The 26,267-nt window shown below is 40.9% G+C and overlaps 1 protein-coding gene and 1 long non-coding RNA gene across 3 annotated transcripts in view; both read left to right on the forward strand.

Annotated features, from left to right (window-relative positions):
• The first annotated feature begins 14,806 nt into the window (after nucleotides 1–14,806).
• MOXD1 (monooxygenase DBH like 1) overlaps nucleotides 14,807–26,267 on the forward strand; it is a 77,891-nt gene continuing 66,430 nt past the window's right edge. For both annotated transcript variants that reach the window (XM_082474702.1, XM_082474703.1), the window contains exon 1: nucleotides 14,807–15,172. In XM_082474702.1, the coding sequence (XP_082330828.1) occupies nucleotides 14,909–15,172 (264 nt within the window). In that variant the 5' untranslated portion in view covers nucleotides 14,807–14,908. The remainder of the gene's footprint in view (nucleotides 15,173–26,267) is intronic.
• Nucleotides 15,179–24,883, forward strand: LOC309666953. The gene is made up of 3 exons (XR_014267412.1): nucleotides 15,179–17,411; nucleotides 19,063–19,277; nucleotides 19,498–24,883. It is a non-coding gene; the product is annotated as an uncharacterized lncRNA (long non-coding RNA).

The raw sequence follows: 26,267 nt of genomic DNA on the forward strand, positions 1-26,267 counted from the left end.
TTTTATTTTCATCCTGGACCCAGTGGACCCATTTCTACAGTTCTGGGAGAGTTTCTTGGATTATTTGATAACTCTCCCCCTCCTTTCCAGTCAAGTTACTCTGCTTTCTTTTTCTGGAACTTCTGTTATTTGGATAGAAGCTTCTTTACTAATTTGGTGTTATTAAAAATAGCTATTTTGCATCTTATTTTCATCTCTCTTTTTTTTTGCTTTGCTTTCTTGTGTGTTCTTTGTTGTTGTTTGTTTTGGGGTTTTTTTGACATTATTCTCTATGCCTTTTTTTGAGCTTTTCGTTTACTGTATTTTATTCTTAATCTCTCAGATTCCTTTTATTATCTGATTGTTTCTTTCTTATGGCATCTTGCCAGTTTTCACAGATGCTATATTATTTCTTAGCTCTCTGAGGATATTAAAGACAAATTTTTATTTTATTTTGTTTTCTGAGGATAGTTTCCATTTCCTCAAGTTGCATATTTTTGATGATTTGTTTTCTTTTTTTTTTTTTCTTTCCTCTCTGACTTTCATTTTAGAACAGTAGAGAATTGCCTCAAATACCTTGTGATCTTTTGCAGTTCATTCATACTGAAAGTTGGGGAGTGAATGGGAAGTTCTAGGGTCTAGTAGGACATGTATACTGTGGGGTGACCTGACTCGGCAGTTTTATTGGGACACGCCCAACATCAACATCCTTAGGCTGAGTAGATTCTCCAGTGAATGACCTTCTGTCTGGTGAGTATAAGTCAGCTCTCAGGGTTCTAGAAGCTAGTGGAGACAAAACTGTAATCTGACCGTCTGTACTTTATGTATTTCCCCTCTTCCTTTCCAGGGCTCTTGCCCTCAGTGCTGCCTGGTGCCCTCACCTCCTTCCCCAATTTGAGTTGCTCTGTTACCCTTTCTGGAGAATAAACCTTCAGTTTGGGGCTGAAACAGATGAGGGTCATTGACCCAGGTGAGTGGAAGAGAGGGGATTTTTTTATCCAACTACTTCCTAAATTTTCAAAATCTTGCTATTCTCACTGTACTCCCCAGCCCATCACCTTCACTTACAGAGGTATATGGAATTCACTGTGCTTGGCCATTTGGAGATGCTGGGATTTAAGTCACTTTTCTCCTGGACTTTATTGCCAGGTTAGGATTTAGTTTTCTCAGATTTGCTAAGTTGGTTACCATCGATCCATATGCTTTATGGTTTCCAAAAGTATGCTGTTCTTTTCTCCCCTAACATTCTCTTTTTCTTTGTGGGTTTAGGGCTTTGAAAAACCATGTTAGTGCATTTCAGGAGAGAGAGAGGCCAGGCAAATCAAGTGTTCAGTTAACCATCTTTACTTAAATGTGTGTTATATTATTCTTTATGTCTTTTTGTGCCAGAAAGTTTTCATAATTTAAATTAATTAGAAGGATTTTGTGCTCTGAAATAGGTACATTCAGAACAAAGCTGGTGATTGATTATAGGTAAGGGGATTGATCCCAAGAATGACAGGCACTGTATTGTCAGCAGAACCCTATGGAACCAGCTTTCTCTACTACACAGAGAAATTACATTTCTCCTGACCTCAAAGGAAATTGCTATCCCTTTCTTGGTAAATGTAAATAAAAAAATACTTCGGGGCTTGTTTCTTGCTACATATTGTACTCTTTTTTTTTTTTTTTTAAGCATAGATTTGAATAGTGATTTAGTAAATTGGGAATTAAGGAACAATAAAAAAAATAACCCCCAAAACTCACATTTTAAATTTCCAGAATTAATGACTGGTTCAAAACGATTTCCTAGGCCCACAGATTTGTATTTTAACTTTCCTACAAATGAATAGCTATCTCAGAACACTTTCAGGCACTAGATCTTTCCATCAGGTCAGAGGGCAACATGACGCAGCTCATAGAAAGCGAGTGCTTGTGGGGTGATGTCAAAAGCCTCAGGGGGAGTCTGCAAGTCTGAGAGGGGCTTTATTCATCCCAGTCAAGCTCAAGGGTCCCAAGCAGTCACCACTCAAGAGACAAGGGAATGCAAAGTCTAATTTCAGTGTGCTCCTTGACCTTCAACAGTAGCCGCCGGTAACTCCACTTAGAGGCTCATCTGCCAGAGTTGGTGAAAATTTGCACTTACGGTCAAAGCTGCTGGTTTGGTTAGTCTGCTGGACGACGTTAAACCCAGCCCATCCTGGGAGGTTGGGTGGGGCCCCTTCGCACCAACTCATTCCCTTTGCCTTTGATGTGATTTGCCCTGGAGCGCTTCATCTCTGTATTTATGGTTAAGAGCAGACCACTTCTCTTGGAACCGTGTTTTTGGAGTCAGCCAAGGGCAACAGGACTCTCTGCATGCTTTTAATTATAGGCTGTCTTTAATGTTTTCTTCTGCACTCCTATATTTCACTTTTAGTCACTTCTGCTATACTTTTCTCTCTTTCCCCTCTGCTGCTCTAACGTCATTTAATTTCAGAAGGAATCCTGCCTTATATGAATGACCAATGGAGTGAAAACAATAACTTCTGGAATTTTTATTTACAAATGTGAATTAAATGGACAAGAAGGAATCAATTTCAGTTTCTTGAAATAGAATATATTTGTTGGGCAAGGTTGGTGCAATGGAGGAGGTAAACAAAAACTGGGTGGCTTGACTAACTTTCCATAGTTTTCTTCTAGAGAAATTATTTCTAAGTGAAGAGCAGTTTTGTCTTTAGGCTTATTTATTTATTTTATTTAACATGTACTTAAATAAGACCTCCTAGTGCCAGGCTTTAAGGAATTTATAAGTATGAGCTCATTTAATCCTAACAATCCTATGAGATAACTAATTTTATCCACATTTTATAAGGGATAAAAAATGAGGCACAGAGAAGTTAACTAACTTCCTTAAGGTTGCACAGCTGGCAAGTGGCAGGGCTGAGATTCAGCTCCAGGTGGTCCTCTGCTCCAAAGTCCATGCTCTTCTTTTTCTAAAATACTGAAACCATACCTTGTTACCTACAGGTGTGTTCTGCTTGTAGAAATTAAACAAGGAAGGAAGAAAGGAAGGGAGAGAGAGAGGGGGAGACAAAAGGTGTGGAGAAGGAGGAAGGACAGAGTGAGAAAGAATCATAAATGACAATGATTAGTCACTTTCATCACTACATCACAAGCTGGGTTTATTTAATTCAGTACCATACATTTAAAGTACATGCCATTTGAAAATGCTTCCAAGGTAATCTATATGCTGCGAAGCCAAGTGTACCTGTACTTGAAAACACTGAAATAGTGCATTCAAATCTGAATCTGCTTTAAATCAAACGTTTCAGTTTTCTAAGTAGACAAGGATTGTAGGGGAATAAGGAGATTATTTCATCATACTTTTCAGAGTATTCAGAAGATTCACAATAACTGGCTAGGGAGAATATGGGTATCAAAAGAAAGATTTCTATTTCTACTGTGTTCTAAAAATTGTATTCTGTTTTCAAATGTTGACTCAATAACTGAGTTTTAACTTTTGCATAAATTGATTAGATAGATATTAGAAAGATGTATGTTTTCTGGGCAAATACAGCTCTCCCACAACACACAGATATTCTTAAACATGTGGTTATGAAATATATGACGAAATTGGAGATGCATTTTAATCACGCGCGCGTGTGTGTGTGTGCGTGTGTGTTGCAGGGGCAGTAGTCTAGAGGGTGATGTCAGGACATAGAGGAAATAAGACTTCAGAAGTGAGGTGAAAGAGTGGGATCCAAAGAGTGATTGTGTGTCAAGCAATTTGAGGAAATATAAGACAGGAGGAGATAAAAATATTTACATTACACAGTTAATGATTCAAAATGTCATACCTAAACATTTGTTTGGTTGACTGAATTTGCTTCCTAATAAATTAATTTGATAAGTTGAAACAGCTCTGCTTTGGAGAATCACGTAATGAAATGCATTGGCATTTCATCCTCTCCCTACTCTAGTCCTGCTCAGAATGGCACATCTCCATTTGTTTCTTTAGAGCCTGGATGCATTATTTCTTTATGGTGGTTTAAACTTTGTGTCTTGGCTCCACTAAGAGTATCTTGATGCAGTTCTCTCTTATATAAATACTCTTCCCCCAAATTTTTGCTTTGTTTTAGTTACTCTCCATGTTCCGATAATTCTTACCACATGGAGCAAAACATTTCAACACTATTTATTCAGAATGGAGGCCCTCATTTTGTTCTTTCTTTTGATGGAGCTCAAAATAAGAAAGTGACAATATTTCAAAAATGGTTTTATATTAAAGAAAAATGTGTGCTGTATCCACCTCAAAAGAGGAAATCTTGTCAGGTTTTTGACTAATTGTAATTTGATTCTTCTTCTAATGCTCCCTGAGTTACTTAAATCACTAAAATGCAAGCTCCATGAGGGAATGGATTTTTTTTTTTATGGGGCTTCTCCAGCATCTAGAAGTATAGGCACACAATAGGTTATCAAAAGTATAATGAATAAATGAATAAAATAACATCCTGGAATGCAATCTAAATAAAAAATTCACAAATTTCAAATAAAAAAATATTTAAAGGGATTAATCCCAACAAACTAAGGAAATATTCTTTCATAAGGTTGTGTAACCATGATGATTTCTTAAAAAGGTTTTGTTTCACAATACATGTGAAAACTTTATGTTTGCTTGTTTAGAAGTTCGCATGAACACCAGCTGCTCTGATAATTTTTAATCATTGGTAAAAATCCAGAAACTTGTAATTTCTAGTGGCTATTGACAAAAGGCTGAGTAAAAAAAACCAAACTTCTCCATTAGAGAATGTATGCTGTGAACATTTCTTTCTATTAAATATTTGAGTAGCATTTCTTAATTTTAAAATGTTCCTTCCGTAAAAATCACAATATTCTTAAACTTTCTGATTTTTCTGGTGCTCCCCAACCTAAAATTTCTCCTATAGATGGAAATCTTTCTTCTAACCAAAACTTCATAGAAGACTCCTCACAAGTCTGATGTCATATATCATATATACCTCAAATTTTGTTTTTAATCTTTAACTTTCCTTTTCAGGCTGGGTCTTTAAATAAACTCTACTCCTGCAATCATCTCTTTGCCCCAGCTCATCTTCCCTCTCATCAATATTTATGTTAGCTAGGCAGAGCTGTCTTGGATCATCTAGTTAAGTTTCTGTTTTCTGTTGGAACATTCCAAGCTTCGGCTCTCCTGGTTTAGAAGCTCTGCTGTGAAATACCACCAACTAGCCAAGTCGGGGAAATGGCTCTAATTGATGGAGAGTTACCTTAAAATGGGTGATCCAACAGAGATGGTGATCATGTGGGCTGAAGCCATGAGACTGATGTTGGCAGGACTCTGGTATGCCCCTTGTCACCCTTGTCCTTTTTATTTTTACACATTTCTCACTCTTCTGACTCTTTCAGTGGGATTCAGTCTGTTGCTTTTTCTAATCTCTCTTTTTGCATTCTTGGCCACCAAAGAAACATACAGCATTCACACCACCTTAGACAAACACTTTTCAGGTAATTCCTTCATATAAAAGGTAATTCAGAATTGTCAATAAATATGCTTTAAGAAGTGGCTACCGTATAGTTTAACAGTTTGCCTAACTTTGCACCCTCAGATAACATGCATTTTATCACATGGTGTTTGCTGTTGTTCACAGTGAATCAAAGAATTAAAATTAATGTTCTTTACTTGGGAGTACTTATTATTTCCTTGGGGGAATGTATTGTTACAGGAATATCTGCAAGACTGAATTAAAACATCATTTTTAAAGGGGGATGGGGACTTCCCTGGTGGTCCAGTGGTTAAGACTTTGCCTTCCAATGCAGGGGGTGCGGGTTCGATCCCTGGTTGGGAAGTTAAGATCCCACATGCCTCATGGCCAAAAAACCAAAACATAAAACAGAAGCAGTATTGTGACAAATTCAATAAAAACTTTAAAAATGGTCCACATCAAAAAAAAAAAAAAATCTTAAAAAAAATAAAGAGGAAGGAAGAATAGAGCAGGAGATGGTCTGTTCTGGCTGATATTTGGCCTCTTCTCTGTAGGAGGCGGATCAAATTGATACCACAGGTCAGGTCAAACCCCTTTTCCGGAATATTTAGGCCTCCTAAATAGTCTTCACACAAATAAACCTACCTAACAAAGGTATATTTTAAAAAATATTTTCAAATCAAAACATTGGTTATGCTAGTCAAAAAAGATTTTTTTTTTTTTTTTTTTAAAAAGTCCTTGGTGCCCAGCATGGCGTTCAAGGCCTTTTTTTTTTTTTTAATTATTATTTTTTAATGCTATTCTTGTCTGCTTACATTCTTTTTATTTATGTATGTATATATGTATGTATGGCTGTGTTGGGTCTTCGTTTCTGTGCGTGGGCTTTCTCTAGTTGTGGCGAGCAGGGGCCACTCTTCATCACGGTGCACGGGCCTCTCACTATCGCGGCCTCTCTCGTTGCCGAGCACAGGCTCCAGCCGCGCAGGCTCAGTAGTTGTGGCTCACGGGCCCAGTCGCTCCGCGGCATGTGGGATCTTCCCAGACCAGGGCTCGAACCCGCGTCCCCTGCATTGGCAGGCAGATTCTCAACCACTGCGCCACCAGGGAAGCCCCAAAAAAGATTTTTAACAATATTGGAGATACAGAAATGATACTTTGATTTCTCTGGTTTATATCCCAAATCATGATTTTTTAAAAACTCCCTTAGGTTTTTTTCCCCTGACTTAACAGTCCTGCAGTATAAGTAGCAATAATAAAACATTATTTGTCAGTTCTTCTTTAAAAAGAAAATAAATTTTCTTTTTCTTTCTTTCTTTATTTTTTTTAATGTATTTATTTTTGACTGCTTTGGGTCTTTGTTGCTGTGTGCGGGCTTTCTCTAGTTGCGGTGAGCAGGGGCTGCTCTTTGTTGCGGTGCGCAGGCTTCTCATTGCGGTGGCTTCTCGTGTTGCCAAGCACGGGCTCTAGGCGCGTGGGCTTCAGTAGTTGTGGCACGCAGGCTCAGTAGTTGTGGCTCACGGGCTCAGCTGCTCCGCGGCATGTGGGATCCTCCTGGGCCAGGGATCGAACCCATATCTGCTGCACTGGCAGGCGGACTCCCAACCACTGCGCCACCAGGAAAGCCCAAATTTTCTTTTTAAAATTAGATTTTCAAACTATTTTACACCCACTAACTGGTTAATGTTTGTATCATGGTCTAAATTACCTAAAAGCCTTCACTCCCTAATGTCACTAGGGGTCATAGAATTAACCTACAATTTGAAAAACAAAATGTGACCATGGCAATTTTCTCTATAAATTTTTGCTGCTGTGAATTCTAAACACTGATTATATACTTGAGGAAGAGAGCAGATTACTCATTTTTTTCTAAGTTATTCCTTACAAGACACCAACTCTCATTTTATATCACATGAAGTTTAAATTTTCAACATGTTTAGTTTTCCTCTCCTAACATCTGAAAAGTGGAGGAAAAAATGGATTGACAATTACCATTCTGCCTAACAAGATTAACTGAGTGACTTTAAGTTGTGTCTGAGTGTACGTGTGGAGAGAGAGAGAGGAGAGAGTATAAAAGTGAAATACTATTTTAAAAAGATGACTTACTTTCTTCAATTTCTTTCAAAATTTCACTTCCCCTCTTCACCCTCACCATGACTTTTTAACATTAAATTTTTATATGTTCCATTGCCATTGAACCAATTTTAGTATATAGACACTCCTCAAGGAACTCAGTAACCACATACAGTTTTAGAAACTTGTGTCAAGAAAAGCTCCAAATATTTGTAGCAAATTGATTTCCTGTGGGTTTTTGTTTATTTTATTTATATTCAATAAAAATACTACCAATAGAGTTGTTTGATAAGAGATGTAAAAAAAAAATACATACCTGGCAGGGGAGGTACCATGATCTCGAAGGTAGTTTTCCCAGGGGGAGGTTTATCCATTGCCCTCTAGATGTGCTGACCCATGCGATTTCCCCAAGTGTGGGAAACTCAACTGCATAATTTGTAGCAGTTGGGGGACTGTGTTTATGGTTTCCCCAGAAAAACAAAGAGGTGTAAAGAAGTTTCTAAGACATGTAAGTTTATGGTTATTAATAAATATTTAATATTATAAGAAATTTCTTCCTTTACAGTTGAGAGAAGATCCTGTTGTCTTTGCTTTCATAGAAGTTGAAAAACGTTTTTTCCCTCAGTTTCCTTCAAATAGGGAGAAAAAAAACACTGACTTCATAAAGTTACTCTAAAGATTAAATGTGACAATTAATGTAACAGCCTGCATCACTTAATAAACGTATTGGTATTATTGTGATGATCGTTATCATTATTATGATTCTACTTCTAAGGCTATCAATACTTGGCTCTCCCCATATCCTCATTTTAACAGTTATTCTTTATTCTTTTGGTGTCTCAAGCTCACTGTTGGAATTAGTTTTACCAAATATTAACTTCCATAAACACATTGGAAGGTAAAGAGTAGAGATGAAGAGGTCATGAATACAGGGAAATTCTCCTCAAGTGTAGGGCTCCCTAGAAATTACCCTCTGGTCATGCTCCTGTGTTCTCATTATTATTAATGGTTTTACTCCTAAGGCTGATTTTGTAATGGCCTGGGGTTTTGATAGGCTCTTTTTGGGCAAACTCTGCTGTAAGTGAGGTGATTGGCCATCAATTATCTGGTCAATTAACAGTGACAGTCAACCTGATTATTTGTTTTATTTGTTTAATTACCTAAAGAAAAAAAGATGCCTTTTGAAGACCCAGTTGTGTTTATGTAAGGCTAAGTCGATTAATCTTTAATTTCTTAGTTAATTAATCTTTAGTTTCTTTAACTTCTAATTTGGATATTTAAACGTGGAAATTTCCAAAGAACTGAGACTAGAGCTTAGATTTAAAAATGAAAAGAAATAAAATCTTGCAGCGTAGGAAATAAACACACACATTTTTCCTTTTTTATTCAAGAATTGATTAGAGAGCTTCAAAACCTAGTTTAACGCTCATTCCCATTGTTCATTGTATTTGCCAGTTTCCACATGGAAAAATAATTGCTAATTATTCCAGTTTTGCATTTAAGGGAACCTCTTTTCATTATTTATTATGCTTAGTAATGATTGTAATGACTTTCATTATTTTTTATTTTTTATGTTTTAGGCTGCTTTGGGTCTTATTTGCAGCACGCGGGGTCTTCGTTGAGGCATGCAGGATCTTTCGTTGCGGTGGCACCCAGGCTTCTCTTTAGCTGTGGCTCGCGGGCTCCAGGGCGCGGGAGCTCAGTAGTTGTGGCGTGCGGGCTTGGGATCTTAGTTCCCCTACCAGGGATGGAACCCGAGTCCCCTGCACTGGAAGGTGGATTCTTTACCACTGGACCACCGGGGAAGTCCCCCATTGTGTTGTTTAATAATTACATTTTTATATTTCTAGTCTTTATGTTCTTTCATTAGAGTATAGATTTCTTTAAATTTTTCCAAAACCTCATATGGAATTTTGGAATCAAGTAGTACTGAATCATCTCATTCATATTCAGTTTTTGAATTGATGCTGGTTGCTCATTTTGACTAAGTATGTAGACTTTTCTTGAAATTGATGGTTATAGAAGCATAAGCCCATAGCAGCACAAGCATTTAAAATACCAAATCTACTGTATAACCAGAAGGGTAATATCTAGGGAGAATATTACTGTACTCACAATGACTTCTTTCTCCCAACATGTTTACAGAAGTTAAAATTTGGTAAACCAATACCAGTGGTGAACATGAGACATCCAAAAGAATAACTGTTAAGAGGAGGATGTGGGAAGAGCCAAACATTGTTAATTTTGTCAGGCAGCCGCCCTTCCTGCTTGTATCTATTAAAAAATTGTAACTTTGTATAACAATTCACTTCTCTCTAGGACTTGCTAGCTTCAGCTGCAAGATGAGAGTATGGACTGCAGGGTCCTTGAGGTTCCTTTCAAGGCAAGTTCTAGGATATTCCTAGGACTAACTCGGCACATTTTATCACCCCTCATTTCTCCTCCCATAATCACTGACAGCTTCAGTTGCTTCATTGCCATAGAGACTAAATTTAGAGAACATGGTTATTTTTCTTCATCTAAAGATCACTCTGATAAAGAGCACCATTCCGGGGTCTATTGCTCTCATCAACGCCCAAACAACTTTTTAAAAAGGCTGAGTGCTGGTATAAATCAATTTCTTCCCTACCACGGTATTGATACACATCATAGTTACTTGTAAATGGAAATTCTAACAGATAGTCACTAGTGATTAAAAAAAAAAATTATTTTTTTTTTTCTTCTAAGAAAATTTTATTACTTTTTCTAGTTGAAACAGTTTGATTTCAGAGCATGGTTTATAGATAATACCAAAGTGCAGGTTTTGCACAGAGAAAGTGGTTTGCTTGTTGTTCTCTTCGTATGGAGGGATTTTCAATGCCAACTGGCACTTATTTTCAAAGTAACCTCAAGAACTCAGTTAAGCCCATTTCAGTTTTTTAATAATAAAAATAAATGCACTTCTTCATCCGTGCCACCATCATCATTGGTATCATCCATTATTAAAATAAGGAGTATAATATTGGGCTAATAGCGGATCACGGCATCTTGCTCATGTGAAAAATATCAGCCCAGCTGAAAGTTTCATGATGATGACCTGGTAGCTTTAAAAATTACTTTTTTTTAGTGGATATGAGGTGAGAGCTAAGGAAAGTATGTAGTCAAAAAAAAAAAAAAAAAAAAGAAAGAAACCAAAGTTCTATTTTTGGCTTTTCTGCCACTGACTCACAGTATTAACTTGAACCAGGCCAACTTTCGTCTGCTAACTAAGCCTATCCACACAAGAGGCTTAGTTAACAGATGAAAATGAGAAATGCTTCAGCTTCCCTATTTGAATGCTGGAGAACTGCTGAGATCACTTATATAAATATTTTTCTTTGAGCTTCCTAGAAGACAGGAACTTTATAAATATTTAGTTTTATTGTTGCACCTTAGGTACAAGGAGACAGGAAATTATACTCCCATATTTAAGTAAGAAATACCTATTTCAGATAAACCTGGTTCATACCAAAGACTTTGCATTGGCTTGTTAGGGTCTCTTGAGCTTTCTTTTTTCCATCCTCCCCAGCCCTTGCAGTTGACCAACGTGGAAATATAAATAAACCTTCCACAGCAGCGAGGGTTGCAAGGTAAGGAAGCCCAGCATGGATGCAGACATGCTGGCTGATGGCAAGCTGTGTATCAGAATGGATGAGGATTCAAAATACACATCACGTTTAAAATTCCTGATTGAAAAGTGTGAAAAAATGACTCATTTTTTAAGAATGAGTAATTTGTTTGAATGTTCTGAACTCAGGAAGGACCTCACTGAATCTCTAGTTTTGTCTTTTGTTTCTTTTTTAGATACATGAGTAGAGAAGAAACCTAAAAAATGTGATTGTAACCAGCAGGTTTAGAGTCACTCTGTTTATTTCAAGAGGAGTTTTACAAAAGTAATTCACCTGTTTCTTTGCAAATTCTTATTCAACAGGCTCTTCCTTCAAGGTTTTAATGGCACTAGGTTCTGGAATGATGTTTCTTGGAATTCATACAAGTGTTATTTTTGGATGGTGGAATTTCAGGTGTTTTTTTAGTTTACTTTCTTATTCATATTTTTTGCATTTCCTGATCTTTTGCTTTAAATAAGGAGCAAGTATCATTTTTGCAAAAACAATAGTTACAAAAGTAAATTTGAAATCTCTTGCCACTGATTTCATTCTCTTCTCGGCTTTATACCCTGAGTTTTTAATGAACCTGTGCTTTCTTCCTGCTTTCCTTACAGACTTAAGACAAGCAGTTGTACAGTAATTAATTTCCCAGTTGGGAAACTGTGACTTTATACAACTGAGCGGGGAGATGATTTTGATCTGGGGAACTCAGGCAGCTTATAAAGCACACTTAGATAAAATTGTCTCTTTTGTCTTCATTTACTAAGGTAATTCAAGCCAAGGCAGAATGGGTCTCTTGAAGATGAATTATGCTAATGATGTTCTGTTTGTTGACCTAATCTCAACATGATTATATTAGTTTTAATAGTTCTTAAGCACGCAGGGTGTTTTGGATGCAATGCCAGTTACAGACAAGCAAAGGGCAGTAACTTCACATTCAACATTCTGACTTTATGAAAGAATAAAGACCATTTAAGACTTTCTCTTTTGTGTATTCATGTATGGTCTTCTTTTCTATTTTTGCCTCAATACCAGGGCAGAGCAGAACATTCAATCACATCTGGGGGCCAAGCTTTCCCTCCACAGCCCATCTTTGTTAAGAGGATGCTTGCAGGGGGATCTGAAAATGCATCTATTTATTCTTCCTACAAGTATTTATTAAGCACTATTGCATGTTCATCCATATTCTAGGCAATGTGCTAGAACAAGGAACCAGAATCTGTTCCTGACTTAAAAGGCTCCTGGAGGAAAACAAGCATATGGACAGACACTGAAATGTTAGGGGTGCCATCATGAGGTCTGGACAGAACATTCCATGGGCATGGGTACCACTGTGCAGGGGCCAATGCAATCTGACGGACATGTGGGAAGAAGGATCAGAAAATACTTCGAAGAATGGAGGGAAGAAAAGGCAAGTGTGACAGAGTGTGAGCAATCTGAAAAGGCACAGTGATGGGAAAGAGCAGAGCTCTCTTTTGAGGATTCTAGAGGCAGCTTTTATGTGTCCGGTCGGAAATGGGTGAGTGACATGGCAGTGATGGAAGGTAAAGCTGGAACAGTAAACAGGGGGCAGGTTCCAGATGTGAATTTGGGATTTATATAACAAACCCCAGGAAGCAGATGTAACCAGGTATTCCAGGCTCCTCTATGCTAGGGATAAAAGTGGGGTCACAAAACAGGAAGTTTGCCTTTGATCACTCTGGAGTAATATAACTCCCCTGAAATGCCTGTGCCTCACATGGTACCAAGACCCACTCTTCTTGGCCTCCATGTCCACCATTTTGTTCCTCTCTCTCCACATTCCCTTCCTCTTCCTGGCCACAGCAACAGCAGTAGCCATGCCCCTGTGCTTGTAAAAATGCAGTTCTAAGGATGCGATTTTTTTTTTTTTTAAAGGGAACTCTATTTATTTATTTATTTTTGGCTGTGTTGGGTCTTCGTTTCCCTGCGAGGGCTTTCTCTAGTTGCGGCAAGCGGGGGCCACTCTTCATCGCGGTGCGCGGGCCTCTCACTATCGCGGCCTCTCTTGTTGCGGAGCACAGGCTCCAGACGCGCAGGCTCAGTAGTTGTGGCTCAGGGGCCCAGCTGCTCCGCGGCATGTGGGATCTTCCCAGACCAGGGCTCGAACCCGTGTCCCCTGCATTGGCAGGCAGATTCTCAACCACTGCGCCACCAGGGAAGCCCCAGGATGCGATTCTTAGTTTGCAGAAGTTGATGCTTCTGCTCCTGATGTCCGCCCAGGGAGCCCTGTGGCTGCTGGCAGTTCATACTCCCAATGCCTCAGTTCTTTAAAGGCTTCACAGGCTCTTTTATTTCTTGCCTTATCCCAAGGTTTCAACATTGCTCTACTCTGATGGTGGTCTGTTGTCACTGACTAAACCTGTAGACTTCAGTCCCCTCTCTCCTTGGGATGAGTCCCTTCTCAAGCAACTCCCTGAACTCCCTGGTAAACAGATCCGCTGGAAGGTTGCTTTCCAGAATTAGTCAAATATGCCCGAATCTCTGGGAGAGCACAGTTTTGATGCATGGTGGCAACTCTGGAAAAGTTATGGGAAAAGGAATGGGAAGAAAAAATAGGAGCAAGAAAAAACAGGCTGAAACACGACTCGAAAAGAGAGAATTAATATAAGCAGCTTGTGTGGGGCCTCCAAATCCAAAGTAAATAGTACATATTTGCAGTATTCTTCTTACCCATATTATTTTTATCTGATATCCTCTCTTATTTTTATATTTTGTATTATTTGTATTTTATAAGCCACCTTAGAACTTTTTTGAAACATGGCAGAATATAAATAAGTGAATAAATAAAGAAGGTAATTTGCAGTTGCCACCCGGAGTAATTAGCATTCTGAAGACAGGAGTGATGTGGTCAAAGGTAGAGACAAAAACACTTTTTGATAAACATGACTATGGCCCAACTTGAAATAGCAGGAAACGAGGATATCAAATTAAAATCTAACTCCCAAGTGATGCTTCAACCCTGACCTATTTGCTGATGGCAGAGTGGTTTGGCAGAAGGTGTCCCCTCAAGACCAAACCAAATCAAAAGAAAACCAGGCCGAAGGAGGCAAGCCTTAAGGTGCTGACTCCTGCCGTCAGGAACCAGATCTCCCCAGACCCGATGAAAGGGTGAGAGAGATGCGCTGGACGAGGTGAACCGTGTTCCCGGCGGGGTAGAGGCATCTCTGTGTACAGTGGTTTCGGAAAATCGACGGCAGCGAATACCGAAATATTAAGCGGTTAACCCTGGACGGGACTTTCTCTTACTTGCCCTCCAGCAAACGCAGGATTATCCCTTTGATTACTCAGGTCCTCCCCTCCTCGGCTAAGCTAAACTTACCCTCTCTCGGCAATTTCTTATTCTTTCCCCTGGGATTCCCCACCCCCTGGTCCCCAAGACGTGCCCACTCTCCCCGCTCCTTTTCCCTCTGCCCCCGACTCCCTTTCCTCGGCTTCCGCCTCCTCCTCTCTCCTTCCAGGACATCCGTCGCTCCGCTCCCCACTGAATCCCACCTCGGGGACCAAATCAGGGGCGCGGGGTGGCAGGTGGATGGGCGGCAAGGGCGGGACGCAGCTGGAGGCGGCGGAACCCGGGCCGACGGGCTGGCGGGCGGCCCGGGCCTGGGAGGGAGAGCGGGACGGTCCGGCCCCTCCCGGCGGGCGGGACGGGGGGCGGTGCCCAGCCGCCGGCTCTCGGCCGCCGCTCGGCGTGCGCCCTCCGCGTTCCAGGCGGCGGGAGCCCAGGTGCCGCCAGGCGGGACGCGCCCGAGGATGTGCCGCTGGCCGCTGCTCCTGCTGTGCGGCCTGCTCCCCGGCGCGGCGGCGGGGGGCTCGGGCCGGCCCTTCCCGCACCGCACCCTCCTCGACTCGGAGGGCAAGTACTGGCTGAGCTGGGGCCCGCGGGGCGGCCGGCTAGCCTTCCGCCTCGAGGTGCGCACCGCCGGCTACGTGGGCTTCGGCTTCTCGCCCACCGGGACCATGGCTGCGGCCGACATCGTCGTGGGCGGGGTGGTCCGCGGGCGGCCCTACCTGCAGGTAAGCGCGTCCCCTCCCGGGGCCGCCCCGCCGCTTCCCGGCCGGTCCCGACGCCGGGCCACCCGGCTTTCCCTCCGGCCGAGACTGGACGCCGTCGCGCTCCGCAGCCCCGCCGCCCCTGGCCGGCACCCGTTTCCCTTCGCCGTCCGCTCCTGTACGCCCCGGAGCCGAAGGCGCCCGCGGCTGGGCTCCCCAGCTCCGCCCTCCGGCCCCCAGGTTTCACCGCGGAGCACGGTGACCCCAGGCAGCTTTTCGTCTCTGAACACTTTCCTGTCCCCAGCGCCCCACTTAATACATCCCCCAGGTACACACCTGCCACGCACCCCCCACCATCCCTCACAGGAAACAAGAGGGACCCCGGCTTTGGGAGCCTAACGGGACAGCTCTCAGGGTTGAAGGGACCAGAGAGCTGTAGCATTTGCTGTCTTGCTGTCGAGGGTCGGGGATCGCAGAACTTCCCACATCTCGGCTATTCTGAAGCCTCCGGGCTCGCGGGCCGGGTCAGCTACCTTACCCGAGAAATGAATGAAAGGCCCCCAAGAATCGTTAGGAGCTTGCTATTCTGAGAGCCGTTTAGGAAGCCGCAAAACCTACAAAACCTGGAGTCCCCAGGCAAAACCCCCTATTAAGTGGCAAAACTTTTCACTTACTTAATAGCTAACAAAATTAATTTGACAGCTACCGTTTTGCTTTGAAAGAGCCCGAGTAGAGTCGTTGCCTGTTCACAGATGTTTTTATGAATAGGAAAAAATTTTTTTAAATTATGAGATGACCAGAACGATTAGGTAGGTAGGTTGGTTTTCTGGACATCTTTGTTCGATCTTGACCGACATTTGGACACTTCTCCACGACGACATAACATCGTGGTAGATGTAGTGTTGCTTATCAAAGTTCATCCAAAAATGCTGACCATTGCCAAAAGTCTCTTGATCCAGATGAAAACTAGTTGGTTCTGGCATTGTGTTAAGGCTTTGATGATGTTAAAATCGATGTGCACGATGGATTTCAAAGAACGTTTCTCAGTAATTTTATTTCTGACTTCTAAGTTTGATTTCCACAACATTCTGCAATTAATTTTTAACGCTAATTTTGGCTTTGGGCTTTTAACTCCGGCTAGAAATTTTAAAAAATGACAGCAATAAAAACTTTAAAACCATTCTGTTGTCTATATTTTCATAAATTAGTCCTTTCCTCCCCAAGATAAGGACAACTCCAAGAAAGTAAAGTTATATGAGGATTACACTCTGTTGAAGTCATTGATGTATAAATTTTCTCCTCCTGGAGCACCTCAGACATTAAATTTGTAAACCAAGAATTTGACCCCAAGCACAGGCCTCACTAGCTGAATAACTTAGCTCTCTTCTGATATGAAGTAGACAATACCTTATTTAAACACCTGTTGAGCCACATCTTTTTGTTTGCTTGTCTGTTTGGTTTTTTAGGGTGGGGAGAGTCAAATGCCCCTTAACTCTCCTTGCATGTTTTGTTGAAGGGGGCAAGTCTTACTATAGTGATATCATAAAACAGAGCATGTGTACTTTAAAAGAAAACTTGATATTGTTTTCCCCAGAAGAGTAGCATTTCTAGAAAGCCCATCCAATTTGATATCAAATGAAAGACTAAGAGTAGAATTCTGTTTCAACATGCCATAATGGGCACACCACAAACATAGGGTTTGTTAAACTACAGTATTTTCACATTGCTGGTGGTTCTTCATAAAGATCACATAAGAATTAAGTGCTCTTTAGATGGGTTTTGAAACATAGAACTTTTCTTAAAGTAATTACTGAACACACATATCACTATGAAATAAGCCTTGGAAATGGATCCTTTCCCAATATATTTAATGAGCACGAAGTAGGACTTTCCCCTCTGTTTTTATTCCTAAGGAGATGAAATCTTTATTTTCATGTGTAAAGGATCACCATTTTCTTAGTTGACTGACATCCTTTACTATTCCATTTTTTTAAGCATCCCATTCATTTTAGGACATATAATATACAATAAAAATTATGCTTATAAGTTAAGGAGAAAGAAAATTTATTGAAAACCTCTTTAATAAAATGAAAGACCCCAGACACTAAAAATAAAAAGAAATGTATCAGTTCCGGCTGGATCATCCAGGCTGGCTGATCCCATTTTCCAACTCTTGAAATTGTATCTTCCCCCTAGAAACTATTGATTTGAGATTCTTCATGCAATGGTATGATAAGGGTATCCTCAGCAACTATACCAAAAGGTAAATAGGGTTGTTAAACATTGTGTATGTGATTCCACTAGTAGACTGAATTTTGTGTAATTTTACTCCCAATAAGAACAAATTTTGCATGAAGCAATACAACAAAAAGCATTGGCTTCTGGGGCACAATGTAGGATGGCATCAGAGTGTATGATAACAACCTAAGTTGACATCCTAGTCACCGCCCCTTGTGGCTATTTTCCATATATTTTATTTCATCCTTTCTTATTTAATTAAAAAAAACTTGACCTTTACATATTTTTTATTCTTTTATTATTATGACTTTTAATAATGATTATTAAACTCAGTTTATTATTAAACTGATGATCTTAAACTCTTCTTTTCAATAGAATGTTAACTCCTGGATAACTATATAAGAATAAATCCTAACCAGCCAGGCAGAGAATCGTCGTTGAAACAGATGTCATAAACCCAAATTCATGTAGAGGTCAAGCAGCAAATGTAAAAGAGTGAGGAGTCTTGAGTGGAACAGGCAGGATTGTAATGCAGCAGAGTAGAGGGGAGAGAAGAAGCGTGAGTTTTTGCATGTGAATTACTGTTATGTAGGAATGCAAATCGAGTATTGCCAGATCTTCCATTTGTTTTAGTTTTTTTGAGAGAAGAAAGTTTTTTAAAAAATTATTTATTTAATTTATTTACTCTTGGCTGCGTTGGGTCTTCATTGCTGTGTGTGGGCTTTCTCGAGTTGCGACAAGCGGGGGCTACTCTTCCTTGAGGTGCACAGACTTCTTATTGCGGTGGCTTCTCTTGTTGCGGAGCGTGGGCTCTAGGTACGCGGGCTTCAGTAGTTGTAGCATGCAGGCTCAGTAGTTGTGGCTCACGGGCTCTAGAGCGCAGGCTCAGTAGTTGTGGCACATGGAGCCGTGGCATGTGGGATCTTCCCGGACCACGGCTCGAACCTGTGTCCCCTGCATTGGCAAGCGGATTCTTAACCACTGCACCACCAGGGAAGTCCCAAGAAAAGAAAGATTTTTAGTTTGTGTGTGTGTGTAAGTAAAACCTTCTGATTAGTAAATAGCAGCCACAATTCAAATTTGTACAAAGCACCCTGTAGTGCCCATATACATACATAATTTCAGTTGAGATGCATCCCATGAACAGCTTCATCTGGGACCAAGAGGAAGAAAAGCTAAAGTTAAGAAAGAATCAACCCAAATTATGAAAATCCAGAAAAGACAGAGAGGAAGGTCCCATTTCTCTTCAGGCCAGATTTATTCTGTGTCAAGAAATGTCCAGTGTCAGAGGGGACCTTGCCCCTTCTTTTGCTTATCTATCATTGTGTAACAAACCACCCCAAAGCACAGCGGCTTATTTTGCTCACAAAGCTGCAATTTGAGCAGGGCTTAGTGGTGACAGGGCTTCTTTGCTCCACGTGGTGTCAGCTCCAAGGCGAGTGCTGGAGTCATCTGGAGGCTCTCTCACTGGTTTGTCTGACTGGCAGTTGATGCTGGCTGTTGGCTGGACCTCCGCTGGTACTGTGGCGGGAACGTGGCCTCTCCATGTAGCTGCCTGGCTTCCTCCCGGCAGAGTGGCTGGGTCCCAAGAGTGAACATCTTGAGAGGCCCAGGTGGAAACTGGATGGCCCTTTATAATTTAGCCATGGAATCACGGACTGTGTCTTCTGCTGTAGTCACAGCCCCACTGGGTTGAAGAGAGAATGTAGACGCCACCTCAACATCATGCTGTGAGGAGGTCACGTGGGAGGGGAAGATATTAGTGTGGCCATCTTGGGAAAATCCATGCCACCACACCCATCGTCACCAACCTGCCAGTTCCCTTCCGCCACCGCTTCTGAGTACCTGTCTCCACGTAGTCGCTCTCTCTTGACGCTGCTCGGATTGGGAGGCAAGTGCTTACTTATTCACCTCTTTCCTCCCCCCGCCCCTTCACACACACACACACACACACACGCACACGCGCGCGCACACACACGCACGCGCGCACACGCGCGCGCGCGCATTACTCACAAGAAGTTAGTGAATGGTTAGTCGTCCTAGTCCACATTCCTTCCACCCCTTCCCCTCAGAAAAAGAGTTCTAAACCTCCACAAACCCACATTTTTCAGTGGCTGCCGATCACTAATTCAGGGCTGGACCCAATGAGACTGTCTCCGGAGGGCAGCGCAACATTTGCTTGGAGAGCTGTGGAGTGAAAAATCAGATTTTGATTTCCTTGCCTCAAGGCAGTATACTGGCTTGGACACCCTTAAAACCACACCCAGAGATGAGGTATTGCGGAAATTTGCCCTGCCCGTTTTGTAACCCTCCGACCCTGTCTGGAGATGTTTCTTCAAATGGTGTATAACCAGGTACCGTCAAAATGGGAAAGAAAAGAGAGAAACGCGGTTGTGAAGTAAAGCCCGTCCCAGTGTACCCGGTCGGGTAAATTGTTCTGGATCGGGTTACACTTGGGGACACGTTACCCCTGGGATGCTGCTGAGGTTAGTTTCGAGACAGTGTGTTTCACAGAACGGCCAGGGGTGGGGGTGGGAAGCGGTCTTTCCTTTTGCCTCGGCTTTGGAAAGCCTCACTATTTTGTCTCAATGAAGTAACTCAACCCTCACTTCCCTGATGCACTCGGATTCGTGTCCTTTCCTTGTACTTTGCCCCTTTTTGACACAGAGCGATCCCACCCCGACCCAAGCCACTTAGCAACTGTGAGTCCCCATTTGGGGGAAGTAATCCGGGTTGATGAATGCCTAGTTTGTGTGAGTTGGAGAAGAGGGCAGCATTGTCAGATGTGCCTGTTGAATTTGCACAAAAATGGATTCACTCTTCCTTTGGGGATGTAAATCGCTGGGGAATGGAGGCTGAAACCTATGTCATCATTTGTTACTGCGTTGCTGGTTGGCCGTCCCTACGACTGAAACTTTTCTGTGATGAGAAGGAAGTCTTCAGCAGCGGGGTAATTGCTGCAGGGCTGCTCCCTGAGGAAGTGCTTGGAAATTATGCTGTGATTTGAAATCACAGAAAACAGTGAGCATTCTTTGTGGTTAATGATGGGCTTCTTTTAAGTGCACCGGGGCCAATGGCAACAAAGAAATGTTTGGAAAGCAAATTGAAAAGCTGTAAGGGAAAGGCGAAGAAAGTGTGCAACCCTGACACAGCTCAGCTGGGGCTTTGTTAAGAGATATTTATAAATCTTCAAATTATGTCCTCTCCACCCCCCCCCATCAATTTCCAGATGAGGAAGGGACCTCTCCAAGCTTCATGCTTTGTGCATTAGTAATAAGTACATATGCACCAATGTAAGCTGGAACGGGAACACACCAGGACACTCTTCAGCTGTGCGGTTCTCCCTGGAAGAGCAGATGATTTCATAGCGCCAGCCTGAGGAGACGGCAGAGTAAGAGCCAAGAGAACAGTGCGCCTGAATTGACCGTCAAGGTTTAAGACTTCAGGCAACCAACAGCCTGTTTCTGGATTCTTGGAAGGAGAGGGAAGAGTCCACTTCAAAGAAAGTGAATGGTGGTTTATTGATTCATCATTTGTAATAGAGCCCTGTTAAAATAAAGTTGCTGGCAAAAGGAGTGAATTCATTATATATCATGTTTCTGGAAATGTTTGATCCATATGTAAAAACAGAAGACATAAAACAAACAAAAAACACCTCTGCCTATGGATGCCTCACAGTGCTGTTTATTGTAACTTTTAAAAAATAATTAGTACAGAACTTTTAAGCAGAGAATATTTCTCCAGGAAACCTCTTCCCAATCTATGTCTTTTTAACTTGTTAAGTTTTAAAATAGACTGGGAAAAAAAAGCTTCACATTAGGACAACATACAGCACACACATAAGCAGAGAATTCTACAAAAATAAAAATAACTTCAAATATATCACTTTTTGTTAACTGTAAAAATGGGTGATTATATATGAGTGCTGTGCAAATAATGTATAGACCAAATTTAATTTACTACTGAGGTCTTTTGTTGTCATCTAATGTAGCCAAAAATTATGAGAAAATCTTTAAACAATGTTTGCTTTTACAAGTTAAATGTTGATGTTTTGGGCATTTACTTGCTGCTCGTAAGAGCTCAGAGTTCAGTTGATTCCCCTTAAATTTCCTAAACCACCCCCGCCCCAATTTTACAGTTAAGAAACTAGGCCTTAGGTACCTATTAAACGACTGGTTGGAGGCCATACAGATCAATAGCCTGGATTCACTTCCTCTCAGTCCTGGTTTGGTGGTCCTTCTTCTCCTACAAGCAACTGGTAGCTTACATAAAAACATATTAACAGTTTTCTTCCTCAATAGTGAAAAAACATGTTAATAAAATGCATTTTTAAAAAGTGATAAAATCATAGTATCTCTCTTACTACTTTTGTTGTACTATGAATGTCATAGATATACATTTCTATGATGTGATTTTTCATTCATGGAGTTCTTGTTTTTTTTTCTGGTTGTGTAGGGTCTTAGTTGCGGCATGTGGGGTCTTCGTTGAGGCATGCGGCCTCTTTGTTGTGGTGCGCAGGCGTCTCTCTAGTTGTGACATGCGGGTTTTCTCTTCTCTAGTTGTGGTGCGTGGGCTCTAGGGCGCGTGGGCTCTGTAGTTGGCGGCACGAGGGCTCTAGTTGAGGCGCATAAGCTCAGTAGTTGTGGTGCACGGGCTTAGTTGGCCCGCAGCGTGTGGGATATTAGTTCCCTGACCAGGGATCGAACCCTTGTCCCCTGCACTGGAAGGCAGATTCTTTACCACTGGACGACCAGGGAAGTCCCTCATGGAGTACTTAATATATGTCATACATTATGATAAGTCCTTAAAGTGTGATATCTCATGTAATTCTCACAATAGCCCTATAAGGTCAATATCTTATTTCTCCCATTTTGTAGATGTATAAACCTGAGGCTCCAGGCCACACAGCATGAGAATCACTTGGGACTTTCATATGACTGTTTTAGTAAAGTACTCACCGAGAGGCAGAGAATGTTAGAATGTTCATTCATTCACTTGACCAATATTTACTGAAGGTTTATTGAACAGTTCTAGATGCTGGGGATATAGCATTTAGTGAGAGGAAATCAGTGGTATCAGGGGGCTCACATTTTGATGGGGGATAAACAAGTAAACAAGCAACAAAAATATCAGAAAGTGGTAAGTGCTGTGCAGAGAATTAAAATAGGGTGATGTGATAAGGAGCAACCGTGTGGCTGTTTGAGATTGGGATGCTTATAATCAAAACACGAAGGAAAACAAATATCCCAAGTTCTAAAGGTTGTCTTTCAAGGTTAACCATAGTGTTTACAATTCAAAATATCATATACTATGAAGAAGATTATCTGGCATGGGCATCAAAGGACTCAGTAGACCTTGAATATAGGAGACTGCCTACCTGGAGGAAATATAATTAATGTGTCTGAACCGCATGAGCTCTCTTTTCCATTTCTGTGGCATTGTTACACAGATGTTTAGTAAGCTCAACTAGAGTCTTTCAAGCTTTGATCTAGAGACTCGGTGATTTTATAGGAGTTTCTTTCTTAATACTAAGTATGAATGTTTTTCTCTTATACTCTGTGTTCTTTCTCATCTTCAATAATATGAGAGAGCTAAAGGACTTTGAGAAGCTAGAGCAACAAAACCACATGCGTCTGGGGAAGATTTCCGTCTTTCAGGCAAGTTTTAGACTAAAACTTGGAAGTCTCAGTTTCTTAGATACAACTAAATTGCTACCATTTTTCCCCCTGCAAACTTCATGCACAGAAACCCACTCATACTAGGAAGCTCTTCGTAGATGAAACCATGTAGAAGCAAGGCCTCTGGTACTTTGGACATCCCGATCCCTTTGGGCAGGGCCAAGATGGATCTGTGCTACGGTGGATTGGAATCCAGTGGTGAGCAGGCAGAGCTAATAGAAGACTGAGAACTGGGAAAGATACTTCCTACGTCAGAAATTCCCAGATTTGCGCGTTAGAATCTCCTGGGTGTCTTTTAAAAATTTCACCGTCCAGGCAACCCCCATCCCTCCTTAATACCCATTAAATCACAATCTTTGGGGGGGGTGGACACAGGCATTAATATATTTTAAAGTTTCTTAATTGACTCTGTGAAGACAATTCTGAAATGTGCAGACAAGTTCAGGAACTACTGACCTTATGTGGTTAGGCTCTTTGATCATAATCAGGTGGCTCCTGTGTGGTCCACCTATAGAAGCTTGGAAGATTCCAGGTGCTGGGCATGGGGACGCATAACAGGATTCTGGACAAAGCAATTCAGAGTGACCACTTGATGTTTGAAGCAAGGGCAAACATATGCTTAGATATTTAAGATTATATTGTAAAGTAGAAAAATAAAGTGGGTTTTTCTAGAATTGAAACACTTCTGAAATGTTCAACAAATTTGGTGATAATTCTAAGTATTTTCTCAAAAGTACATGCTGAAACGAGAGCAGCGATGGAAGAACTGTGGGTAGTGGTGTATTTTAAAACATGCTGAGCCAGAAATCTCCCTCCTCCTCATAGCCCTCTACCATTCCTACACACCTTTTGTCAGTTGGTACTAGCTGCTGTATTTCTAAGCAACAGGAATATCTGCCCACACAGAATCTAAAATTCATAAGTTATATATGGCCACAGGGCATTAAAGGAATATTAATAAATGAAAGTCTTAGATAATTTCTCAGCCTGTTCAAGAGGCGTGTTCTGCTCTAAAATCTTTTTTTAGAATTACCAGTGACAAAATGGACTCCCTTTGTATTTGGAAAAATTCTGAAGTGTCTTTCTAGTTACGCAAATAGATATTCTTTTCCTTCCCTCATTCATTTTCCAAGGTTACTAATAAGAAGTGAAATGCCCTAAAGCTGTAGTTGCAGTAGGGAGAAGGAGGAAAAGGAGTAGGAGTGGTGGAGAATTAGTGTTTTATTAGGGTGTGGATGGAACGTTTACAGGTCTATGAGTACGTCAGTGCTGCCACAATCTTCCTGAGGGACCAGGAGAGAGTCCACATGCCTGGCGGGTCCTCAAGAAATACCTGCTGAGCAGCTAAAAGCAGGCAGTCCTGCTCTGAATCCCAGCACTGCTTGCTACTTACTCCTTGTGTGGCCCTTGGCAAACTCTTTAACGTCTCTAAAGTGACAGTTCCCTTTATGAAGAAGGGAATTATATCTAATGCATGGGGTTTTTGTGAGGATTAAATGAAATAGGCATGTAAAGCTCTTAGCAGAGTATGTGGCACATTAAAAGTACTCAATAAATACAAGGTGTTATTATAATGAGTCACTTAGTGAAATATCAGAATTGTCAGATGATTACATGGAGAGAAACGTCCCGGATTTTCAACTTGGGGAAAAATATCTGTTGAAGGAATAGATGGGGGAGATTCATAGTAATTTTTGAGGAAATTCAAGGACAAACTTTAAGCAACTGGTTTGTGAATGCTTGGCCCTAAGAAAGTGGTTTGTGACTAGAGGTCAGCATGGTTTCAATAAACACAAGTTATACTCACAAGACTGCATTTGCTTTTGCATTTGATTTGCTGAACCTGTAGTTGTGGTAATAAATCAATGGTGTGTCTGAATGATTCTAAAGTAATTGGCAGGTCTCTTAGGATGTCACAGCATGTTGATAACAGACTGCCTACATTAGTCCACAGAATAAGGACTCAAAAGATAGTGATATATTAAAATAATGGAAGGAAACTAAAAGTTAAAAATTCACTGAGAATACAAATAAAGTTAAACACTTGGTTTAAAGATTAGTTGTGTATGTACAAAATGTGTAAAATTGGACTTAATTGGAATTCATATGAAAAAGGTCTAAATATTAGTTCTTCTTAAGCTCAAAAGATGTGCTTGTTGAACACAAATATGCAATATTAGCCTATAAACTCTACGTTTACATCAAGGGAAGTAATACTGACATTGTAATCTGTACTAGGCTAACCATAACAGAAGATACCTTCTTGAATAACTTCTTTAAAGGATGTGTGGGTGAACTGGATCATTCTAAAGGAGAATTACAAGGATGATTGAAATCTCTGGAAATTGGGGTACTTGAGTAATGGGAGACCACTGGCAATGTTTGCTTGGAAAAAGAACAATTAGAAAAGACATGATCATTGCCTTTGAAATAGTGGACAGTCTTCCTCAAGAAATATGGATTAGATGCTACCTATTAGGTTCCAGAAGGAAGAAAAAAGACCCAATTAGTATGCTCTATTTTAGGTTAGTATAAGAAATACATTTCTGACCATCAGAGGTATTAAAATTGAATGAGTTGCCTTGTGAGATTGTAAACTCATGAGCTTTGTCACTGGAGGTATTGAATACCGTGTGATCCTCTCTTAAAAACATTTTTGAGAGAAATCCTCTTGATGGGAGCTAGGATTAGGTATCCTTCAGGCTGTCTTCCAACTTGAGTGTGATGCTGAAAAGAAATTTACTCCACAACCTTGCTTTTAGGTTATTCTAGAAATTAACAGAAAGGAAGACATTAGCAACTATGAAACTGTCTATGTTGTTTTTTAACCTGCCTCAAGAAGTTCTGCTGTCTCTGTGGATAGGTGTGCATTGAATCTTTACATTAGTTTTGAGAGTATTTCATTTCTTTCCCTACTATATATTTCAGTATACTTGAATTATATTAGTGAGTATATGTTTATCATATATAGTGAATATGTATTCATTTTGAAACCGAAAAAATGAAAAAAGGAATGTCTTATGACTTGTATATACTCAAAAGAATTGGAGGGCTTCAGGAGCCTTTATATTCAAGGCTGAATATAAAGTCAGTAAGTTTCAGAAACTTGGTTGATGCATTTTTTTGATCTAAGAATAGTCTACATATTCTCTGCCTCCTGACCTTCTCATCTGGATGTCTAGGTAGCATCTTAAATCTGCTTC

This window comes from Balaenoptera physalus (genome assembly GCF_965194825.1).
Source record: "Balaenoptera physalus genome assembly, chromosome: 9".
NCBI classification, from domain to species: domain Eukaryota; kingdom Metazoa; phylum Chordata; class Mammalia; order Artiodactyla; family Balaenopteridae; genus Balaenoptera; species Balaenoptera physalus.